This window comes from Salmo trutta, chromosome 3 (assembly GCF_901001165.1).
Source record: "Salmo trutta chromosome 3, fSalTru1.1, whole genome shotgun sequence".
Taxonomy (NCBI): Eukaryota; Metazoa; Chordata; class Actinopteri; order Salmoniformes; family Salmonidae; genus Salmo; species Salmo trutta.
Genome location: NC_042959.1, coordinates 57,446,203 through 57,469,698, shown reverse-complemented (window position 1 = coordinate 57,469,698; position 23,496 = coordinate 57,446,203). Strand labels below are relative to the sequence as shown.

The following is a 23,496-nucleotide window of genomic DNA, read 5'->3' as shown; positions in this document are numbered from 1 at the left end:
TGCATAGAATTTGACTTGGACAATTTACTCTATACAGACCTAATGCTGTGTTAATAACATCTTGTAAATTCGTAAATACAAGCATACAACTGTAAAGAAAAATCCACTTGACCGCCCCTCCAACAGGTAATTACTAGGAAACTGTTCTATTATCCCTGAGCTCCGACTTCTCCCATGCTGAACTCTGACGTAATCCACTAAGGAAATGACCTCTATAACAGTATTTTCGGCAGTTAAATGAAACAACAAAACATTATTTATTGATTTGGTTTGTGAACACTATAATCTGTTTGCGAGCACTAGCTGTACTTTTAGTTTATGGTTGATGCGGCTTTTTTGCCATTAGTCAATCAACGTTTCTCAAGTTCAAGGGACGTGAATGTATCTAACTTCACAATTGGTAATTACCATCCAGGGCCCATAAGAGAATGTAGATAAACCAACATCCTGGTTATGCAGATGAGAATTGAGATGTACTCTGATTTTCAGATGACAAGAGGTATCAGGTTATCTTGCTTGAGATCTTTCATCAGATTGACATCTGGCCAGTCTGTATAAACTAAAATGTGTATTTAAGCATTAAGATATCCACAGACCCTAGAGGATGGATTTTGGAACTAGGTTTAGCTTGTTGACAATGGGTTAAGTCTAAAATATTAACCCTGAAGGCAAAAAAATGTATAAAGTCAACATAGTTCACATTATTTCAATTGACTTTATCAATGTAATCCATTTTACCCAGATTTCCACCACAAATCAACAAAGGAGTTTGGTTTATTGATTTAACTATATCAAATATCAACCAAAACAGTATACTTAAAATGAGTCATATCAGGGTTTATAAGTAGTTTGTAAACATTAAATTAGTAGTTTATAATTATGTAATAAACAGTTATACCACATTGGTTGAAATGATGTTTGTCAGTTAACTGCTTGCCAAAACCCAAGATTATGAGGCTTTATTGGTAAGTGGTAATACTAACAGTCATATCAATTAACAGTAGTAGTTATAACAGTGCCGTGCAACAGGTAGCTGTGTGCTAAGCCTTTGTGTCGATCAGGCTGTGTGGAAAATTAGTAGGATCTCATTAACTCCTTGTGAATCAGCCCTTCCTGCCTGTGCACACTGCCTTGGCCAGGAGCCACACTCCCATTGGCTGGCTGAGGGGGGCCACTGGGCAGATAAAAGAGCTGTGCTCGTCGCTCCTGCTGTACACCACTTCACTGCTCACTGCTGCTGTGTGTGAATACTGAAGGAGAGGAGGACCCGACCACGACTGTGCCCGACAACGTGAGTACACCCACCGCCAACCACCTACTACCACCCACCATCTACCCACCCACCGCTCTAATATTCTTATGGTTTTTCAGGACTGCAGGTCTCTACTGGTCTGCAGAATACATGCACACCAGGGGCTGTATGTACAGTATCATAGTAAGAGTGCTGATCTAGGATCAGGTCCCTCCGGTGTATATATAATCTTAGTGATTATGGTCCAAAGGTCAAAACTGTTCCTAGATCAACACTCCTTAACTTGATACGTACAGCTCTGGCAGAGAGGATTGATAGAAATAACAACACCTGAATGACTATGTTTGGTTGTACACTCTTAGGGGAAAAAAAACCCAAAAGGGTTCTTCAGCTGTCCCCATAGGAGAACCGATTTTGGTTCCAGGTAGAACTCTTTTGTGGGTGGCATTCAGAATGATACGATTCTGTAGATGTACTGTGGTGTTTCGTAACAGCTTGATAGACTATAGTGCAATTGCTTTAGTTTTTTTCTCTCGCTTCTCTATTGCTCTTGAAATTCCCTCTGATCTGTGTCATTTGAATCAGAGCGTTTGTTCTATTACAGTTATGTTTATGTATTGGATTTTGTAGGCTGACGTTCCCCATATTGATCAATCTTCAATATGTAAACATTGCAAGAAACTTGCTGACATACCTTACATTTTTAGCCTGCATGTGTTATTCATCATACATTTCAGATTAGGCCACCACGGAAACAGATTAGAAACCTCTTTTAGACACTTTGTTTCCGTGGTGCTGCATGGGAAATGCTGCACTAAACCACTTGCTGAATGTTAGTTTAGAGATGTACATTTTGGAGTCTGGATAGGGCATAAAGAGCCAGAAGTGTACCAGCACGGTGATTAGGTTTATCACCACTAATGGAATTTTCTGTCAAGCAATCAAATAGAGCAGTAGACTTAGTGGGTCACACACACACACACACACACACATGCACACCACACAAACACACACACACCTGCATTAGAGCGGATTACAGGGGACTATCAGTAGCAGTGTTACCCGTGGTCAGTCAGGGGCAGAACACCTCTCTGTACTGTATTAGCCTCACTATGTTATCTATCTGATCAGTACATCAACTCACAATATAAGTATGTAGTATTTGTCATGCTGCTCTTGTGTTCAAATCAAGTTGTATTGGTCGCGTACACAGTTTAGCAGGTGTTATGGCGGGTGCAGCGAAATGCTTATGTTCCTGGTTCCTATCAATCAATACAGTAAATGTCAAACAAGCACACAATAATAAAAAATATAAAACATTTAATGCAGTAGATATAGAAATAGTATATACACTTTATTAAAGTTAAAAGCGTTCAATTACTATGTACATATGGCAGCATTCCCTAAGGTGCAGGGTAGAGTACCCGGTGGTAGCCGGCTAGTGACAGTGACAAGGGGTAAAGTAGGGTACTGGACAGTCTCTCGGTCCCAGCTTAGATTCACCTGTATTGTGTCTGCCTTGTAGATGAAGGACCAGTACGAAAAAGTATAACAAATATATGTAGTTACTACAATAAGTCGCCTTTGGATAAGAGCATCTGCTAAATGACTAAAATGTAAAGAATGTAACAAAAAAAAAAAATATGGTAGTGGGGTCAACAAGCCGTGGCTTGGGTGGCGGAGGTCCTTGATGATCTTCTTGGCCTTCCTGTGACACCGGGTGCTGTAGATGTCCTGTAGGGCAGGCAGTGTGCTCCCGATGGTGCATTGGGCTGACCGCACCACCCTCTGGAGAGCCCTGAGATTGAGGACAGTGCAAATGCCGTACCAGGCGGTGATACAGCCTGACAGGATGCTCTCAATGGTGCATCTGTAGAAGTTTGTGAGGATCTTAGGAGCCGAATGTCGTGTGAAGGGACCATTTCAGGTCCTCAGCAATGTGCACACAGAGAAACTTTAAGCTTTTGACCCTCTGTCTAGATGTGGATGGGGGCTTGCTATCTTTGCTGTCTCCTGTAGTCCACGATCAGATCCTTTGTTTTTTTTACGTTGAGGGAGAGGTTATTTCCTAGCACCAGTCTGCCAAGGCACTCACCTCCTCCCTGTTGACTGTCTTGCCGTTGTTGCTAGTCAGGTCTACCACTGTTATGTAGTCAGCAAACTTGAGTTGGAGACGTGCGTTGGTGAACAGGGAGGACAGGAGGGGGCTGGGCGCACACCCCTGTGGGGCCCACGTGTTGAGGATCAGCGTGGCAGAGGTGTTGTAGCCTACCTTCCCCATCTAGGGTTGGCCCATCAGGAAGTCCAGGTCCCAATTTCTACAGGGAGGGGTTCAGACCCAGGGCCCTGAGCTTAGTGATGAGCTTGGAGGGCATTACGGTGTTGAAGGCCGAGCTATAGTTGATGAACAGCATTCTTACATGCAAATTGTAGTGGGTCTATATGCAAATTGTAGTGGGTCTAGGTTGTCAGGAAAGATGGAGGTGTTATGGTCCTTAACTAGCCTTTCAAAGCACTTTAAAGATGACAGAAGTGAGTGCTGCAGGGCGATAGTCATTTAGTTCAGTTACCTTCGCTTTCTTGGGTACAGTAACAATGGTGGACATCTTGAAGCAAGTTGGGACAACAGACTGGGATAGTAAGAGATTGAATATGTCTGTAAACACTTCAACCACCTGGTCTGCGCATGCTTTGAGGACATGGCTTGGGATGCCGTCTGGGCCGGCAGCCTTGCGTGGGTTAAAACGCTTAAATGTCTTACTCGCTTTAGCCATGTAGATTGGGAGCACACAGTCCTCGTGAGTGGCAGGGGCCCACGTCTGCAGCTCAGTGTTGTTTTCCTCGCAGCAGGGCAAAGAAGTTTAGTTTGTCCAGAAAGCGAGGCGTCGATGTCCGCAACGTGGCTGGCTTTCCCTTAATAATACATTATGCTAAGTTGTGTGTGTGTGTGTGTGTGTGCGCGCGAGTGTGCGTGAATGTACTCAGGGATTACGTGTATGGGACTGTTACTAAAGGTTGGGACAATAAAGTGGGACATTTGTCTGTTCCAGTTGTACAATGGACGCTGCAGAGTTCCGGAGGAGAGGGAAGGAGATGGTAGACCTGATAGCAGATTACCTGGAGAACATAGAGCAGAGGCCGGTGTACCCCGATGTGGAGCCTGGGTACCTGCGGTCCCTCATCCCTGAGGAGGCCCCTGAGGAGCCCGAAACCTACGAGGACGTAGTCAAAGACATTGAGAGGGTCATCATGCCTGGGGTAGGCGGCTTAGATTATTATATTATTATAGATTTGGTGACTATTGATTGAAGGGTGATTACAGCTATAAAATGACGGTAACACTTTGCTTGAAGGTGGCATACATAAGGCCTTCATAACTCTCTCTAGGTCAGGTACTCCGTTATTGGAGATCCGCTTTCTCCCAGATTTCGTCAGTGAAAAGTTCATTGAACGATCACGAGAACATACACAACACTCAATGCACAGAGTCACTAACCGCTAACCCTGTGCTGCTCCCAACCTCTTCCATGGTAGTAAGAATACACATTTCCACTGTACAATGGATAAAAAAAGATCTATTTCAAGAGATTATTAATTATATTAAATAAATGTGTTATAATTGTTGTTATTAATCATACTGCAATACTCATTATGACAGATTTCATAAAGGTGTTTGAATCTCTTATGCCTCCTTCCTTATGAATAGGTGGTGTATGCACCATATGGAATTCAATATTTTGGTCTGGTCTGTTGACTGTTGTTTAGGAATCATTCAGAAGATGTACAGTAAGGAGCTTCAGTGTTGAACGTTTTGCTAACGAGACAAGGTGTTCCATTGTCCTTTGTTGTTTGTACTGAGCAATCAGTTAATGAAAGCTCACATTAACTCTATATGACACGTATCAGCCATATAGTTGTAAAAGTGGTTGTAAAATGCCCCGCATTCTGTGGCCTTTCACATGGCAAAGTTCAAAGACTTTAAATTAATGATTAACCTCACAACAATAATCTCACTGCCAGAGAAACAAACCAGTTTCAATCTATCTGCCCCCGACTCCCAACCCAAACTCTTTCCTTAGCTGTAACATGAAAGCCGTTATTCCATTATCAATCATTATCATCTTTTTTTCCTCTACCACCTCTGCTTTTAACAGTGTGGAATAAGCCCAGTTAGTCTAATGAATGACTCACCATGGGAAAAGCATGTAAGGGAGACAGACGGGGACACTGGCAGCCTCTTGCTTGGTGCCCCATACAGGCACAACACGGGATTTCAGCCTGGAACAGTTTATCGGGTTAACCTCCTTGCTCAAGGGCTCAGTGGCACCATGGCAAGACATGTTATTTAGCAGGATTTTGATACCAGCAAACCTCTGATTGCCAGCACACGTCCTGTCAGATTTTCTCCGTCAGGTTACACCTGGGATTCGAACCAGACTCTAACCTCTAGGCTACCTGACACGACTCTTCCTCTGTGTTTAGGTGACCCACTGGCACAGCCCGTACTTCTATGCCTACTTCCCCACGGCTAACTCCTTCCCGGCCATGCTGGCAGACATGCTGTCTGGAGCTATTGGTTGCATCGGATTCTCCTGGGTATGTATGACCTTGTCATCTGTTTCTGTCATCCTCTCTCTTTCTTTTTAATGTGATTTGAACAGTATCACCATTTTAAGACATTAAAGGGATAGTTCACCAAAATTACAAAATTACACATTGGCTTCCTTACCTTGTAAACCGTTTATGGACAAGGTATGACAGTAATCCATGCTTTGGTTTAGATTCCATGGCACTGTTTCCAAATATAAATGTTTTAGCATTTGTGGCACAAATCTCATTCAATTCAATGGACCGATATTAGCATTTTTCGCTCATCATGTCCAAATGGTGTGGTAACTCCACACTCCACGTACTGTAGGCTGCCATTCCGGCGTGTACAGAGCTGTGTGTTGACCCTATCTCTAACCCCATGTTACTGTAGGCTGCCAGCCCGGCGTGTACAGAGCTGTGTGTTGACCCTATCTCTAACCCCATGTTACTGTAGGCTGCCAGCCCGGCGTGTACAGAGCTGTGTGTTGACCCTATCTCTAACCCCATGTTACTGTAGGCTGCCAGCCCGGCGTGTACAGAGCTGTGTGTTGACCCTATCTCTAATCCCATGTTACTGTAGGCTGCCAGCCCGGCGTGTACAGAGCTGTGTGTTGACCCTATCTCTAACCCCATGTTACTGTAGGCTGCCAGCCCGGCGTGTACAGAGCTGTGTGTTGACCCTATCTCTAACCCCATGTTACTGTAGGCTGCCAGCCCGGCGTGTACAGAGCTGTGTGTTGACCCTATCTCTAACCCCATGTTACTGTAGGCTGCCAGCCCGGCGTGTACAGAGCTGTGTGTTGACCCTATCTCTAATCCCATGTTACTGTAGGCTGCCAGCCCGGCGTGTACAGAGCTGTGTGTTGACCCTATCTCTAACCCCATGTTACTGTAGGCTGCCAGCCCGGCGTGTACAGAGCTGTGTGTTGACCCTATCTCTAACCCCATGTTACTGTAGGCTGCCAGCCCGGCGTGTACAGAGCTGTGTGTTGACCCTATCTCTAATCCCATGTTACTGTAGGCTGCCAGCCCGGCGTGTACAGAGCTGTGTGTTGACCCTATCTCTAACCCCATGTTACTGTAGGCTGCCAGCCCGGCGTGTACAGAGCTGGAGACAGTCATGATGGACTGGCTGGGGAAGATGCTCAAGCTGCCAGAGGACTTCATCGCCGGGACACACGGACAAGGAGGAGGCGTCATCCAGGTATGGTAAAACTACCCACCCTTTCTTTGGGGTTAGACAATGCATTGGTTTTATTTACACAGTTGTATTGCTGCATTTCCACAGTGTACTTTCAAATACATGAATTGCTCAATTAATTAATTGAAATGAAAAATTAAATGGGATATTTGTCATAGTCATATTCAAAGTAAGGACAGCCAAGTACAGAGCATATGGCATTCACAGTAGGGTCAATGCCATATTTACAGTCCATGCCACTTTGCCTTTACAAACAATGTAGATGTTAGGAAAATAGGAAAAGCAATTGACTGCTCTCGATTCTGTCGCTGCCAGCAATTTGTCTGTCATATATTTTTTGTTATTTTTCACTTCACAACACCAAATAAACAGCAGGAAATTGCCTTTTTAATATGTCAGCCAAAGATGGACTAGTGTGTGTGTGTGTGTGTGTGTGTGTGTGTGTGTGTGGTTGTTGGGGGTGTGGGTACTTACTTCGTGTGGTGAAGCGTTCAGCATTCATTTATTGTTGTGGATACTGCAGTGCAGCTGAAGTGAATGTCTCAGCAAGTGATAAGATAGGAGAGGTGGCTGAGGCATGAGAGAGAGAGAGCGAGAGATAAAAGGCTGGCCCTCTATTGAAGCAATCGAGGAGCATGGCTCATCCTAGGGGCGTTTTGTTTATGGCTGGGGTTTTAAGTGCACTTCCCTATGGCAACAAATAGGCCTCCTCTCACTTGTTGCCAGCCTAATGAGAGCTGTGACAAGTTGCCATCTCACATGATGCACCATGTTCCGAGGAGCATTCGAAAGAGTATGAGATGCATTTAGGAGCAGTTTTATTAAAACAGAAGCTAATGAATGAGATTTGCGTTTATGATTGCGAGTGAAATTATAATACTGTCAAATCAAATCAAATTGTATTCGTCACATGCTTGGTAAACAACATGTGTGGACTAACAGTGGAGTGCTTACTTACGGGTCATTCCCAACAATGCAGAGAGAAAGAAAATAGAGAAATAATTGAAGAATAAAGCACGTAATAATAAAAGTAATAACAGATACACAATGAGAAACGATAAGTTGGCTATATACTGTACAATGGGTACCAGTAGTGAGTCGATGTGCAGGAGGTGCAAGGTATTTAAATAAAATATGTATATATAAGTAGGAATAAAGTGACAGATAGTAAACAGTAGCAGCAAAGGTTAGTGCAAAAAGTGTCAATGCAGATAGTCCGGGTAGCTATTTTGTTAACTATTTAAATAACTATTTATGGCTTGGGGGTAGAATCTGTTCAGGGTCCTGAAGGTTCCAGACTTGATGCATTGGTACCGCTTGCCATGCGGTAGCAGAGAGAAAGGTCTATAACTTGGGTGGCTGGAGTCTTTGACAATTTTTAGGGCCTTCCTCTGACACCAACTGGTATAGAGGTCTTGGATGGCAGGGAGCTCGGCACCAGTTATGTACTGGGCCATACGCACTTCCCTCTGTAGCGTCTTGTGGTCGGATGCCAAGCAGTTGCCATACCAAGCAGTGATGCAGCCAGTCAAGATGCTCTCAATGGTGTAGCTATATAACATTTTTTGAGGATTTGAGGACCCATGACAAGTCTTTTCAGCTTCCTCGTCACGACTGTGTTGGTATTTGAACCGTGATAGATCCTTAGGGATGTGGGCACCGAGGAACTTGAAGCTCTCAACCCGCTCCACAACAGCCCTGTCAATGTGAATGGGGGAGTGCTCGACCCTCCGATTCCTGTAGTCCATGATCAGCTCCTTTGTCTTGCTGACATTCAGTGTGGTCTCTGACCTCCTCCCTATAGGTTGTCTCATCGTTGTCGGTGATCAAGCCTATCACCGTTGTGTCGTCTGCAAACTTAATGATGGTGTTGGAGTCGTACGCGGCCACACAGTTGTGGGTGAACAGGGAAAACAGGAGGGGACTAAGCACGCACCTATGAGGGGCTCCCATGTTGAGGGTCAGCGTGACGGATGTGTTGTTGCCTACCCTCACCACCTGGGGGTGTCCGGTCAGGAATTCCAGGATACAGTTGCAGAGGGAGGTGTTCAGTCCCAGGGTCCTTAGCTTAGTGATGAGCTTGGATGAGACTATGGTGTTAAATGCTGAGCTGTAGTCAATGAACAGCATTCTAACGTAAGTGGGAAAGGGCAGTGTGGAGTGCAATAGAGATTGCGTCATCTGTGGATCTTTTGGGGAATTGGAGTGAGTCCAGGGTGTCTGGGATGACAGTGTTGATGTGAGCCATGACCAACCTTTCAAAGCACTTCATGGCTACAGATGTGAGTGCTACGGGGCGGTAGTCATTTAGACAGGTTACCTTGGCGTTGTTGGGCACAGGGATTATGGTGGTCTGCTTGAAACATGTTGGTATTACAGATTGGGTCAGGGAGAGGTTTAAAATGTCAGTGAAGATACTTGCCAGCTGGTCAGTGCATGCACTGAGTTTGCGTCCTGGTAATCCGTCTTGCCCTGCGGTCTTGTGAATGTTAACCTGGTTAAAGCTCTTACTCACATTGGCTACAGATCACACAGTCGTCTGGAACAGCTGGGGCTCTCATGCATGGTTCAGTGTTGCTTGCCTTGAAGCAAGCATAGAAGGCATTTAGCTTGTCTGATAGGCTACCCTTTGTAATCTGTGATAGTTTGCAAGCCCTGACACATCTGACGAGCTTCAGATTCGATCTTAGTCCTGTATTAACACTTTGCCTGTTGATGGTTCTTCGGAGGGCGTAGCTGCATTTCTTATAAGCGTCCGGCTTAGTGTCCCGCTCCTTGAAAGCGGCAGCTCTAGCCTCTATCTCAGTGCAGATGTTGCTTGTAATCAATTTCTTCTGATTGGGATATGTACGGTCACTGTGGGAAAATGTTTTTGTCAATGCACTTATTAATGATGCCGGTGATTGATGTGGTAAACATATTCCAGTCTGTGCTAGCACAACAGTCCTGTAGCATAGCATCTGCTTCATCGATCCACTTCCATATTGAGCGTTTCACTGGTATTTCCTGTTTGAGTTTTTGCTTGTAAGCAGGAATCAGGAGAATAAAATGATGTTCAGACTTGCCAAATGGAGGGTGAGGGAAAGCTTTGTATGCATCTATGTGTGTGGAGCAAAGGTGATCTAGAGTTTTTTTCACCTCTAATTGCACAGGTGACATGCTGGTAGAAATTAGGTAAGATGAATTTTAGTTTTCCTGCATAAAATCAGCTTGTTGAGTGCGGTCGTAGTGCCAGCATTGGTGTGTGGTGGTAAATGGACAGCTACTGTCACGCCTGCTCCCGCTCCCCCTCCCTGGCGACCGAGGGCACCAGGCTGCCCATCATTATGCACACTTGTCACCATCGTTACGCGCATCGGCGTTTCTTTGGACTCACCTGGACTCCATTACTTTGTTGATTGCCCCTCGTATATCTGTCTGCTCCTCAGTTTGATCCAGCATAATTGTCGTTATGTTTCCCCTGTCCAGACACTGTCCTTGTTTGTTTTATGTCAGTTATTTATTAAATGTTCACTCTCTGTACTTGCTTTTCGTCTCTCAACGTCTGTCCTCACAGAATGCTGACACCAATATTGGAAGCATCAGGGAGTTTTTTGTTGTTGTTTTGGTTGGTGACATCGGGTCCGGGTGCCGCTGCAAAAGGAACCGGGGTTGCCTCAGTTGGCTGGTCAGTCTTCCACACCTTATCTGGCTCAAGAGATTTCCTTGCCTCGGGTTGGCTCGGCAGGCTCTCACACCTCACATCATGTCTCAGCCGGCTCTTCGGGCTCCCATGCTTCAGCCGACTCGTCGGGCTCCCACGCCTCAGACGGCTCGTCGTGCTCCCACGCCTCAGACGGCTCGTCGGGCTCCAACGCCTCAGACGGCTCGTCGGGCTCCCACGCCTCAGCCGGCTTGTCTGGCTCCCATGTCTCGGCCGGCCCGTCAGGCTCCCCCAGGTGGGATGCCGGGTGGTGCCCCGGGGGGTACTGTTATGTCTGCTCCCGCTCCCCCTCCCTGGCGCTCGAGGGTGCCAGGCTGCCCGTCATTACACACACCTGTCACCATCGTTACGCGCATCAGCGCTTCTTTGGACTCGCCTGGACTCCATTACTTTGTTGATTGCCCCTCCAATGTCTGTCTGCTCCTCAGTTTGATCCCCATGTCAGCATTATTGTTGTTATGTTTCCCCTGTCCAGACGCTGTCCTTGTTTGTTTTATGTTGGTTATTTATTAAATGTTCACTCCCTGTACTTGCTTTTCGTCTCCCAGCGTCTGTCCTCACTGCTACGAAAAATATAGATGAAAACTCTCTTGGTAAATAGTATGGTCTACAGCTTATCATGAGGTATTCTAACTCAGGCGAGCAGAACCACGACACTTCCTTAATATTAGAGATTGTGCATCAGCTGTTGTTAACCAAGAAACATACACCATAGTCTCGAATGGAGCTCATTTCTTCTCCATTGATTGTACATTTGCCAATAGAAGAGAGGGTAGAGACAGTTTATTTACTCTCCGCCATAGTTTTGTCAGGGTACCTGCACCTCGGCCTCTATATCGCAGTCTTTTTCTCTTCCCAGTGTCGGGGATTACGACCTGGTCCAGGGTGAGCAGTATGTCTAGCGCCATTATTCTGTATAGCCTGTATAGTTAATGATGTGAAACCTCCCCAACTATCTGACAGACCTGTTCATTACTGACAAATGGAAAGAATTGGAAAGAAACCCAATCTATCCTGGCTATGGCATGCACATGTGTGTTCTAGACTTGCTCTAACAAGGCTCAGGCTACACAGGTATCAGTAAAGCCTCTAGTCGGACACAGTCATCATTGGTTTTATCAAGAAAACCATTTGTTTGTTTGCTCCGCTAATATTAGCTCTTTATATTTCTAATCATGCTATTTGTTAATTAAAGTTATCATTACAAAGTGCACATGTTTTGTTAACCTGTTGAGGACAGAAGTTCAGAACCCCTAGCCAACAGCCAATGGCATCGCACGGCGCGAAATACAAAAACAGCTAAAATACCACAATTAAATTTTCTCAAACAATCAACTATTTTACACCATTTTAATGATAAGACTCTCGTTAATCTAACCACATTGTCCGATTTCAAAAAGGCTTTACAGCGAAAGCAAAACATTAGATTATGTTAGGAGAGTACATAGACACAAATAATCACACAGCCATTTTCCAAGCAAGCATATATGTAACATAAACCCAAACCACAGCTAAATGCAGCACTAACCTTTGATGATCTTCATCAGATGACACTCCTAGGACATTATGTTATACAATACATGCATGTTTTGTTCAATCAAGTTCATATTTATATCAAAAACCAGCTTTTTACATTAGCATGTGATGTTCAGAACTAGCATACCCACCGAAAACTTCCGGTGAATTTACTAAATTACTCATAATAAACGTTGACAAAATACATAACAATTATTTTAAGAATTATAGATACAGACCTCCTTTATGCAATCGCGGTGTCAGATTTTAAAATAGCTTTTCGGCAAAAGCACATTTTGCAATATTCTGAGTACATAGCTCGGCCATCACGGCTAGCTATTTTGACATCCGCCAACTTCGGGGCACACTAAACTCAGAATTACTATTAGAAAAATTGGATTACCTTTGCTGTTCTTCGTCAGAATGCACTCCCAGGACTTCTACTTCAACAACAAATGTTGTTTTGGTTCCAAATAATCCATAGTTATATTCAAATAGCTCCGTTTTGTTTGTGCGTTCAGGTCACTATCCAAAGGGTGATGCGCAAGTGCATTTCGTGACAAAAAATGTCAAAATATTCCATTACCGTACTTAGAAGCATGTCAAACGCTGTTTAAAATCAATGTTTATGCTATTTTTCTCATAAAATAGCGATAATATTCCAACCGGGCAACGTTGTATTCATTCAACGGCTGAAAGAAAAAAATTGAGTTGTCTCGTGACCATGCATCTCAGTCTCACTGTCCCCAGGCTGACCACTCACAAACTCTGCTGCTGTTCTTTGCCCAGAGACAACAGACACCCCATTCCACTTTCTGGCGGCTTTAGAGAGCCAATGGAAGCCTTAGAAAATGTCACGTTACAGCACAGATGCTGTATTTTTGATAGAGATGCAACAGAAGGACAACAAATTGTCAGACAGGGCACTTCCTGTATGGAATCTTCTCAGGTTTTGGCCTGCCATATGAGTTCTGTTATACTCACAGACACCATTCAAACAGTTTTAGAAACTTTAAAGTGTTTTCTATCCAAATCTACTAATTATATGCATATTCTAGTTTCTGGGCAGGAGTAGTAACCAGATTAAATTGGGTACGTTTTTTATCCGGCCATGAAAATACTGCCCCCTATCCCAAATAAGTTAATGTTCGCTATTTCTACTTTATGGAATTGTTGCAAATTGACCAACGTAATGGTACAGTGTTTCCAGATGTATATGTAATGTGACCTATAATTAATTACAATATGAGTGAAATAGTTTTCCTTCCAAAAATGTTTAATGAAGAATGTTTAAAAGCTGTTTTTAGGTGTTGGAAGGCTATGGGCGTACCCCAACAACAGAAGGGTGTGGGTGTATGCTGGTCATTAAAATATTAATGCGAGTGGAGTGCTGTAAAAACTGTAATATCTTATGTTTCACTGAGTCGTGGCTGAACGACGACATGGATAACATACAGCTGGCTGGGTTTTCCGTGCATCGGCAAGATAGAACAGCTGCCTCCGGTAAGACAGGGGCTGGCAGTCTGTGTCTATTTGTCAATAACAGCTGGTGCACGAAATATAACATTAAGGAAGTCTCAAGGTTTTGCTCGCCTGAGGTAGAGTATCTCATGATAAGCAGTAGACCACAGTATTTACCAGAGGTTCATCTATATTTTTCGCAGCTGTCTATTTACCATCACAAACCGATGCTGGCACAAAGACCGTACTCAACGAGCTGTATAAGGCCATAAGCAAACAAGAAAATGCTCATCCAGAGGCGGCGCTCCTAGTAGCCGGGGAATTTAATGTGGGGAATCTTAAATCTGTTTTACCTCATTTCTACCAGCATGTTAGATGTGCAACCACAGGAAAAAAACTCTAGACCACCTTTACTCCACACACAGAGACAAGTACAAAGCTCTCCCTCGCCCTCCATTTGGCAAATCTGACCATAACTCTGTCCTCCTGATTCCTGCTTACAAGCAAAAACTAAAGCAGGGAATACCAGTGACTCGCTCAATACGGAGGGGTCAGATGATGCAGATGCAAAGCTACAGGACTGTTTTGCTAGCACAGACTATAATAGGTTCCGGGATTCTTCCGATGGCATTGAGGAGTACACCACCTCAGTCACTGGCTTCATCAATAAGTGCATCGATGACGTCGTCCCCACAGTGACCGTACGTACATACCCCAACCAGAAGCCATGGATTACAGGCAACATCTGCACTGAGCTAAAGGGTAGAGCTGGCGCTTTCAAGGAGAGGGCTCTAACCCAGACGCTTATAGGAAATCACACTATGCCCTCCGGCAAACCATCAAACAGGCAAAGCATCAATACAGGACTAAGATTGAATCCTACTACACCGGCTCCGACGCTCGTCGGATATGGCAGGCAAACTATTACGGACTACAAAGGGAAGCACAGCCGCGAGCTGCCCAGTGACACAAGCCTACCAGACAGGCATAAAGACATCTATGTACGCTTAGAGGAAAAAGCAACACTGAAGCATACATGAGAGCACCAACTGTTCCGGATGACTATGTGATCACACTCTGCGTAGCCGATGTGAGTAAGACCTTTAAACAGGTCAACATTTACAAGGCCGCAGGGCCAGACGGATAACCAGGACATGCACTCTGAGCATGCGCTGACCAACTGGCAAGTGTCTTCACTGACATTTTCAACCTGTCCCTAACCGAGTCTGTAATACCTACATGTTTCAAACAGACCACCATAGTCCCTGTGTCCAAGAACACCAAGGTAACCTGCCCAAATGACTATCGACCCGTAGCACTCACGTCTGTAGCCATGAAGTGCTTTGAAAGGCTGGTCATATCCCAGAAACCCTAGACCCACTGCAATTTGCATACCGCACCAACAGATCCACAGATGAAACAATTTATATTGCACTTAACACTGCCCTTTCCCACATGGAAAAAAGGAATACCAATATGAGAATGCTATTCATTGACAACAGCTCAGCGTTCAACACAGAGTGCCCTCAAAGCTCATCACTGTGCTAAGGACCATGGAACTAAACACCTTCCTTTGCAACTGGATCCTGGACTTCCTGACGGGCCGCCCCAGGTGGTAAGGTTAGGTAACAACACATCTGCCACGCTGATCATCAACACGGGGGCCCCTAAGGTGTGCATGCTCAGTCCCCTCCTGTACTCCCTGTTCACCCATGACTGCACGGCGAAGCACGACTCCAACACACCATCATTAAGTTTGCCGACGACACAACATTGGTAGGCCTGATCACCGACAACGATGAGACAGCCTATAGGGAGGAGGTCAGAGACCTGGCAGTGATAACAACCTCTCCCTCAACGTGATCAAGACAAAGGAGATGATCGTGGACTACAGGAAAAGAAGGGCCGAGCACACCCCCATTCTCATCGACAGGGATGTAGTAGAGCAGGTTGAGAGCTTCAAGTTCCTTGGTGTCCACAACACCAACGAGTTTCTTTGGTCCAAACACACCATGACAGTCGTGAAGAGGGTACGACAATGCCTATTCTCCCTCAGGAGACTGAAAAGATTTGGCATGGATCCTCAGATCCTCAAAAAGTTCTACAGCTGCACCATCAAGAGCATCCTTACTGGTTGCAACACCACAAGGTATGGCAACTGCTTGGCCTCCGACCACAAGGCACTACAGAGGGTAGTGCGTATGGCCCAGTGCATCACTGGGGCCAAGCTTCCTGCCATCCAGGATCTCTATACCAGGCGTTGTCAGAGGAAGGCCCTAAAAATTGCCAAAGACTCCAGCCACCCTAGTCATAGACTGTTCTCTCTGCTACCGCAAGCGGTACCGGAGCGGCAAGTCTAGGTCCAAAAGGCTTCTTAACAGCTTCTACCCCCGAACAGCTAATCAAATGGCTACTCGGACGATTTGCATTGACGGCCCCCCATTGTTCCGCTTCTTTTACTTTCTGTTTATTATCTATGCATGGTCACTTTACCTCTACCTAGATGTACATATTACCTCAATTACCTTGACTAACCTGTGCCCCCGCACATTGACTCTGTACCGGTACCACCTGTATATAGCCTCGTTACTGTTATTTAATTTTTTCTTTCTTTATTTTAGTAAATACTTTCTTAACACTTATTTTTCATAAAACTGAATTGTTGGTTAAGGGATTGCAAGTAAGCATTTCTACAGCTGTTGTATTTGGCGCATGTGATAAATAAAATTTTATTTGATTGGCCAGCTCATCCTTCTCAGGAGGATGACATCATCTTCTATGAGGAAATAGCAAGCTTTTTTGAAACGGTCTGTTTGTAATACAAGTTTGAGGTGGAGTTTTTTCTCCAATTCTTGCTTTGGCCACAAATACTAGTATTGGATGAGTCAACAAAATTTGGGTATAAGTTAACAGAATCTGAACTTTTAATAGGGAGATTTTCACTGGACAATTACTTTAATCCTTGAATTTGAAGAGGTGAATTGTTTGTTCCTTTTGACCATGCTCAGGTTGGGGGTCTGTCAAACAAGCTGCGTTCGGGAGTGCCAATTATCTTGTGGTGTTGGGTAATGCAATGTTACTAAATATCATCGGGGAGAGAAATATGTATCGTGGGTTTTTAATGCTTTAGGCATGGTTTTACAATATTATTTAAATGTGTATAGGCTAATTACAGTATGCAATGTCAAATGCATTACCTGAAAATGGTCATGATGATTTGGAGCCTATGTTCATGTAGGCCCTTTTTATTAAACATGTTGATTAATGATTGGTATCCTATTTAATACCTGTTGTTCATCTACTAGACAGGCAGACAGGGTTAAGGTCAGTATGCAACCTTTATTTAACTAGGCAAGTCAGTTAAGAACAAATTCTTATTTACAATGACGGCCTACCCCGGCCGAACCTGGACGACACTGGGCTAATTGTGCAAGGCCCCTATGGGACTACCAATCACAGCCGGATGTGATACAGCCTGGATTCAAACCAGGGACTGTAGTGATGCCTCTTGCACTGAGATGCAGTGCCTTAGACCGCTTCGCCACTCGGGAGCCCCACGCAGGCATGATTGAGGTCTGGTTTAGGCTATTTGACAGCGCAACGGTAGTGTATATTTTTGACGGCTTTGTTATTTACTCCCTGTTAATAGACTAAACACCCTCATCCTGAGTTTTACACCATACCAACTTGTCGGCCGCCTCCTTTCTGAAACCTCCACAGCCAGAGCGCCACTTCACACCATTGTAAAAATCATGATGGATTGATTTACGTGATCTAACTTGATATTTCCAATAGTTCAGGAATCATGCTCGATATTTGCAATCTGAACATTTGTTGTGCCGCATACAATTTCCTAAATAATAGTTGTACAATGACTTGTGGCTGTCTGAGACATATCAGTTATTTTCAGTCATTAAGATGTGGACATTATTGTTAACAGGCAGGCTAGCAGATAGGATCAAAGGATATTCTAACAGCACAACAAGCTGACTCAATAGTCATTGATGATGCTTAGAGTGGCTGTGCATATGAATAGCATCAGCAAAGAACAAGAGTTCTTTGAAAACCATCAGGTTTGTATGGATCAGATTTTACATGTTATGTACGTGTTTTATAGAACATTTTGCACTGGGTATCTGATCTAACCAGACTTCCCAAGACAGTTTTTCTGGACCCTCCCTATGACACCAGATGAGGTACATGTTGCAAGGCCTACTGGTTTGACTGAAGTCATTCAAAGTCACTCCGCTTACTTTCCTCTGTCTTTCTGAAGGGTACGGCCAGTGAGGCGACTCTGGTGGCTCTCCTAGCTGCCCGCTCCAGGGCTGTCAGAATGATCCTGGCCAGTGACCCACAGCGTCCAGAGACTGACATTACCTCCAAACTGGTGGCCTACTCCTCCGACCAGGTCAGGTTTCTACTCTTACTATTATTAATCCTACTCCTACCCTGAACAGGTAAGGTTTCTACTCTTACTATTATTAATCCTACTCCTACCCTGAACAGGTCAGGCCACAAAACTAGATGAGCACTTTAGAGCACTTTAACCCAATCAGTTCCACCGTAATGCAGGTGCGTTTTGGACTTCTAATGTATCTATTGGTTATTAACCAGTAGATAAAGAGGGAATAATTCACAAAATAATAAACAAATGTTTGGTTTTTATCTTTATAATTTGGGGAATTAGTTCCTCTTCATCTATTGTTTAAAATATGATATACAGTGCATTAGGAAAGTATTCAGACCCCCTCACTTTTTCCACATTTTGTTACATAAGGCCTTGTTCTAAAATTGATTAAATAAACATTTTCCCTCATCAATCTACACATAATAACCCATAATGACAAAGCGAAAACAGGTTTTTAGAAATGTTTGCAAATGTGTATATTTAACAAAAATATAGCTTATTTACATAAGTATTCAGATCCTTTGCTATGAGACTTTAAATTGAGAGGTTGAGAGGTTTCTACAGCTTGATTGGAGTTCACCTGTGGTAAATTAAATTGATTGGACATGATTTAGAAAGGCACACACCTGTCTATATAAGGTCCAACAGTTGACAGTGCATGTCAGAGCAATTGTCTGTAGAGCTCCAAGACAGGATTGTGGCGAGGCACAGATCTGGGGAAGGGTACCAAAAAATGTCTGCAGCATCGAAAATCCCCAAGAACACTGTGGCCTCGATCATTCTTAAATGTAAGAAGTTTGGAACCACCAAGACTCTTCCTAGAGCTGGCCACCCGGCCAAACTGAGCAATCAGGGGAGAAGGATCTTAGGTCAGGGAGGTGACCAAGAACCCAATGGTCTCTCTGACAGAGCTCTAGAGTTCCTCTGTGGAGATGGGAGAAACCTTGCAGAAGGACAACCATCTCTGCAGCACAACCATCTCTGCAGCAATCAGGCCTTTATGGTAGAGTGGCCAGACGGAAGCCACTCCTCAGGAAAAGGCACAAGACAGCCCGCTTGGAGTTTGCCAAAAGGCACCTAAGGACTCTCAGACTATGAGAAACAAGATTCTCTGGTCTGATGAAACCAAGATTGAACACTTTGGCCTGAATGCCAAGCGTCATGTTTGGAGGAAACCAGGCGCTGCTCATCACCTGGCCAATACCATCCCTACAGTGAAGCATGGTGGTGGCAGCATCATGCTGTGGGAATGTTTTTCAATGGCAGGGATTGGGAGACTAGTCTGGATTGAGGGAAAGATGAACAGAGCAAAGTACAGAGAGATCCTTGATGAAAACCTGCTCCAAAGCGCTCAGGACCTGAGACTGGGGTGAAGGTTCACCTTCCAACAGGACAACAACCCTAAGCATACAGCCAAGACAACGGAGGAGTGGCTTCGTGACAAGTTTCTGAATGTCCTTGAGTGGCCCAGCCAGAGCCCGGAAGATGACGTCTTCTTCAGTGACCTGACCATTGCACTTATGTATAGCCTAGTGGCCCGTTGAGACTCAACAATTTCAAATAATAATAATGATAATATGTTTCAAGGTAAATGGCAAATTCTAGTACAAAATAATACTAATGATAAGATAAATAATGTCTCATTATGCATGCTCAAATGCACATTATTATTAGTATTATTTGGTGCTATAATTTGCCAATTACCGTGAAATATATTATCATCATATTTGTTTTATATTGTTGTGTTTATTATTATTATTATTATTATTCATTTTTTGTATATATATTTTTACCCCCTTTTTCTCATCGCTGCAACTCCCCAATGAGCTCGCGAGAGGCGAAGGTGGAGTCATGCGTCCTCCGAAACATGACCCGCCTAACGACGCTCCTTAACACCCGCCAGCTTAACCTGGAAGCCAGCCACACCAATGTGTCAGAAGAAACATCGTTCAACTGGTGACCGGGGTCAGCCCGCAGGCACCTGGCCTGCCACAAGGAGTCACTAAAGCGCGATGAGCCAAGTAAAGCCCCACCGGTGCCTTAGACTGCTGCCCCACTCGGGAGACCCCAATATTGTTTTGTTTCAATGGGCCACTAGGCTATAAATAGGAGGTAAGTGCAATGGTCAGGTCACTCTGAGGGAGACGTCACCATTTTTGCATCCTGTACAATGGATTAAAGTGAGCTAAAATAAATACATCTCTGCTTTTTTTGTAGCTTTCTCCAACTCCTGTCTGCCTTGAATTAGTCATTTTGGAAGTTTTCCTTGGTAAGCCTTTCTTGTGATATGGGTCTGTTTGTCAGGCAGCACAGTCATGCTATCTCTGCTCTGTTGACCTGAGCAGGATGGGATTAGATTATGGCTCTGCCCCTAGGACAACACTGGCCTTTATGGGGAAGAGGAAAATAGCCGTGACGTTACACAGTGCAACTGGTTCTTTAACGTCTTACTTGATGGACGGACTGCAAACATTATTTCATCTTTGGCCAAATGTACAGTACTATATGCTGAGATAGAATGATAACTTAGAATGCTTTAAAATAACCTATTATCATGATCTGGCTTAAGTCTGGTTGCCGTGACAATGTTGGCTGTCTTTAAGTCACCAAAATCATTATCTCTCTTTGGGCTGTGATGTTGTTGGCTATCTTGGGAGCTCTACTCTCTTTGGTCTGACGTTGTGAAATTTTTTTAAGTGATCTACATGTATATCACCTACTCTTTTGGGGTTGTGACATAGTTGGCTATCTTGAAGTCACCTGTGTTAACTCTACTCTACTCTCTTTGAACAGGCTCATTGCTCGGTGGAACGAGCAGGTATGATTGCCGGAGTGAGGATGAAGAAGATTCCGACGGAGCAGTCAGACAAGTATGCTGTCCAGGGAGAGACCCTCCGGAGAATGATACAGGAAGACAAGGCTGCAGGACTTATCCCCTTCTACGTAAGAACAGAACACATTCATCCCCTTCTACAGTACAGTGGCTTGCGAAAGTATTCACCCCCTTGGCATTTTTCCTATTTTGTTGCCTTATAAGGATCGGCGTTCCGTCAACGGGACAGTTGTAAATCATGCAGTGCGTTATGTTAAGATAGCAGATTTTAGAGAAACAACAAATGCCGGTACATATAAGTGTCTTATATCAGCTGAAAGCTTAAATTCTTGTTAATATAACTGCACTGTCCAATTTACAGTAGCTATTACTGCGAAAAAAATGCCATGCTATTTTTTGAGGAGAGTTCCTAACAACAAAACACTTTTTTCATCGTGACAGGTTTGATAAATTCACCTCTGAAGGTGAAATGTGTGCTTACATTCAAATCAAATCAAATTTTATTTGTCACATACACATGGTTAGCAGATGTTAATACGAGTGTAGCGAAATGCTTGTGCTTCTAGTTCCGACCATGCAGTAATATCTAACAAGTAATCTAACAATTTCACAACTACCTTAAACACACAAGTGTAAAGGAATGAATTAGAATATGTACATAAAAATATATGGATGAGTGATGGCCGAACGGCATAGGCAAGATGCAGTAGATGGTATAGAGTACAGTATATACATACATTCTGAAATCTTGTTCAGATTTATCATCCAAAGGGTCCCAGAGATAACATGAGGTGTCGTTTTGTTAGATAAAATCCTTTTTCATATCCTAAAAAGGTCCATATAGCATGCACGATTGATTTTGTATTTCCACTCCTTCAATTTGCAAAGAAAGGAATCTGTGAAAATCTCACCCTAAACGTTGTTTCAACAAGTCAAATCACGTTCGTATCTATTCCTCAGAGATCCTAGAAGGTAACAAGACTTCACTATCTAATTAGGGGTGTAGTATATCCTATAGGACACCATATTTGGTCAGAGAGTGACGCCTTCACGGCACGCCGATAACACGGGTGGCCATCACTTGAATGACTTTGTCAAATAAGCACCAATCGGGGTCAAACAAAGCTAGCTAGATAGCCAATGAGCTGGGCTTTACGGGAGTATCCGGAAACCATGTATATCCAATTCACCTTTTGCAGCAATTACAGCTGCAAGTCTCTTGGGATATGTTTAGAATCTGTGGTATGACTTAAATATTGCTGTACACCAGCGGAACCCATCCAGTTTGAAGGAGCTGGAGCAGTTTTGTCTTGAAGAATGGGCAAAAATCCAAGTGGCTAGATGTGCCAAGCTTATAAGCTTCAAACTGGATGGGTTCCGCTGGTGTACAGCAATATTTAAGTCATACCACAGATTCTAAACTGGATTGAGGTCTGGGCCATTCCAAGCCATTTAAATGTTTCCCCCTAAACCACTCGAGTGTTGCTTTAGCAGTATGCTTAGGGTCATTGTCCTGCTAGAAGGTGAACCTCTGTCCCAGTCTCAAATCTCTGGAAGACTGAAATAGGTTTCCCTCAAGAATTGTTTCCCTTAAGAATTTCCCTGTATTTAGCGCCATCCATCATTCCTTCAATTCTGACCAGTTTCCCAGTCCCTGCAGATGAAAAACATCCCCACAGCATGATGCTGCCACCACCATGCTTCACTGTGGGGATGGTGTTCGCAGGGTGATGAGAGGAGTTGGGTTTGCGCCAGACATAGCGTTTTTCTTGATGGCCAAAAAGCTCAATTGTAGTCTCATCTGACCAGAGTACCTTCTTCCAGATGTTTGGGGAGTCTCCCAAATGCATTCTGGTGAACACCAAACATGTTTGCTTATTTTTTTCTTTAAGCAATGCCTTTTTTTGGCCACTCTTCCATAAAGCCCAGCTCTGTGGAGTGTACAGCTTAAAGTGGTCCTATGGACAGATACTCCGTTCTCCGCTGTGGAGCTTTGCAGCTCCTTCAGGGTTATCTTTGGTCTCTTTATTGCCTCTTTGATTAATGCCCTCCTTGCCTGGTCTGTGAGTTTTGGCCCTCTCTTGGCAGGTTTGTTGTGGTGCCATATTCTATCAATTTTTTAATAATGGATTTAATGGTGATCCGTGGGATGTTCAAAGTTTCTGATATTTTTTTGTAACCCAACCCTGATCTGTACTTCTCCACAACTTTGTCCCTGACCTGTTTGGAGAGCTTCTTGGTCTTCATAGTGCCACTTGCTTGGTGGTGCCCCTTGCTGGGGCCTTTCAGAACAAGTGTATATATGCTGAGATCACGTGACACATCATGTGACACTTAGATTGCACACAGGTGGACTTTATTCAACTAATTATGTGACTTCTGAAGGTAATTGGTTGCACCAGATCTTATTTAGGGGCTTCATAGCAAAGGGGGTGAATACATATGCACACACCACTTTTCTGTTTTTTATTTTTTGGAATTTTTGGAAACAAGTAATTTTTTTCATTTCACTTCACCAATTTGGACTATTATG

At 44.0% G+C, this 23,496-nt stretch overlaps 1 protein-coding gene across 1 annotated transcript in view; it reads left to right on the top strand.

The window, feature by feature from the left end:
* The first annotated feature begins 1,189 nt into the window (after window positions 1-1,189).
* The window catches only part of LOC115180492 (aromatic-L-amino-acid decarboxylase), a 31,921-nt gene continuing 9,614 nt past the window's right edge, over window positions 1,190-23,496 (top strand). The window contains exons 1-6 of the mRNA XM_029742636.1: window positions 1,190-1,291; window positions 4,303-4,510; window positions 5,735-5,848; window positions 6,927-7,046; window positions 17,996-18,130; window positions 20,924-21,073. Of these exons, the coding sequence (XP_029598496.1) occupies window positions 4,310-4,510; window positions 5,735-5,848; window positions 6,927-7,046; window positions 17,996-18,130; window positions 20,924-21,073 (720 nt within the window). The 5' untranslated portion in view covers window positions 1,190-1,291; window positions 4,303-4,309. The remainder of the gene's footprint in view (window positions 1,292-4,302; window positions 4,511-5,734; window positions 5,849-6,926; window positions 7,047-17,995; window positions 18,131-20,923; window positions 21,074-23,496) is intronic.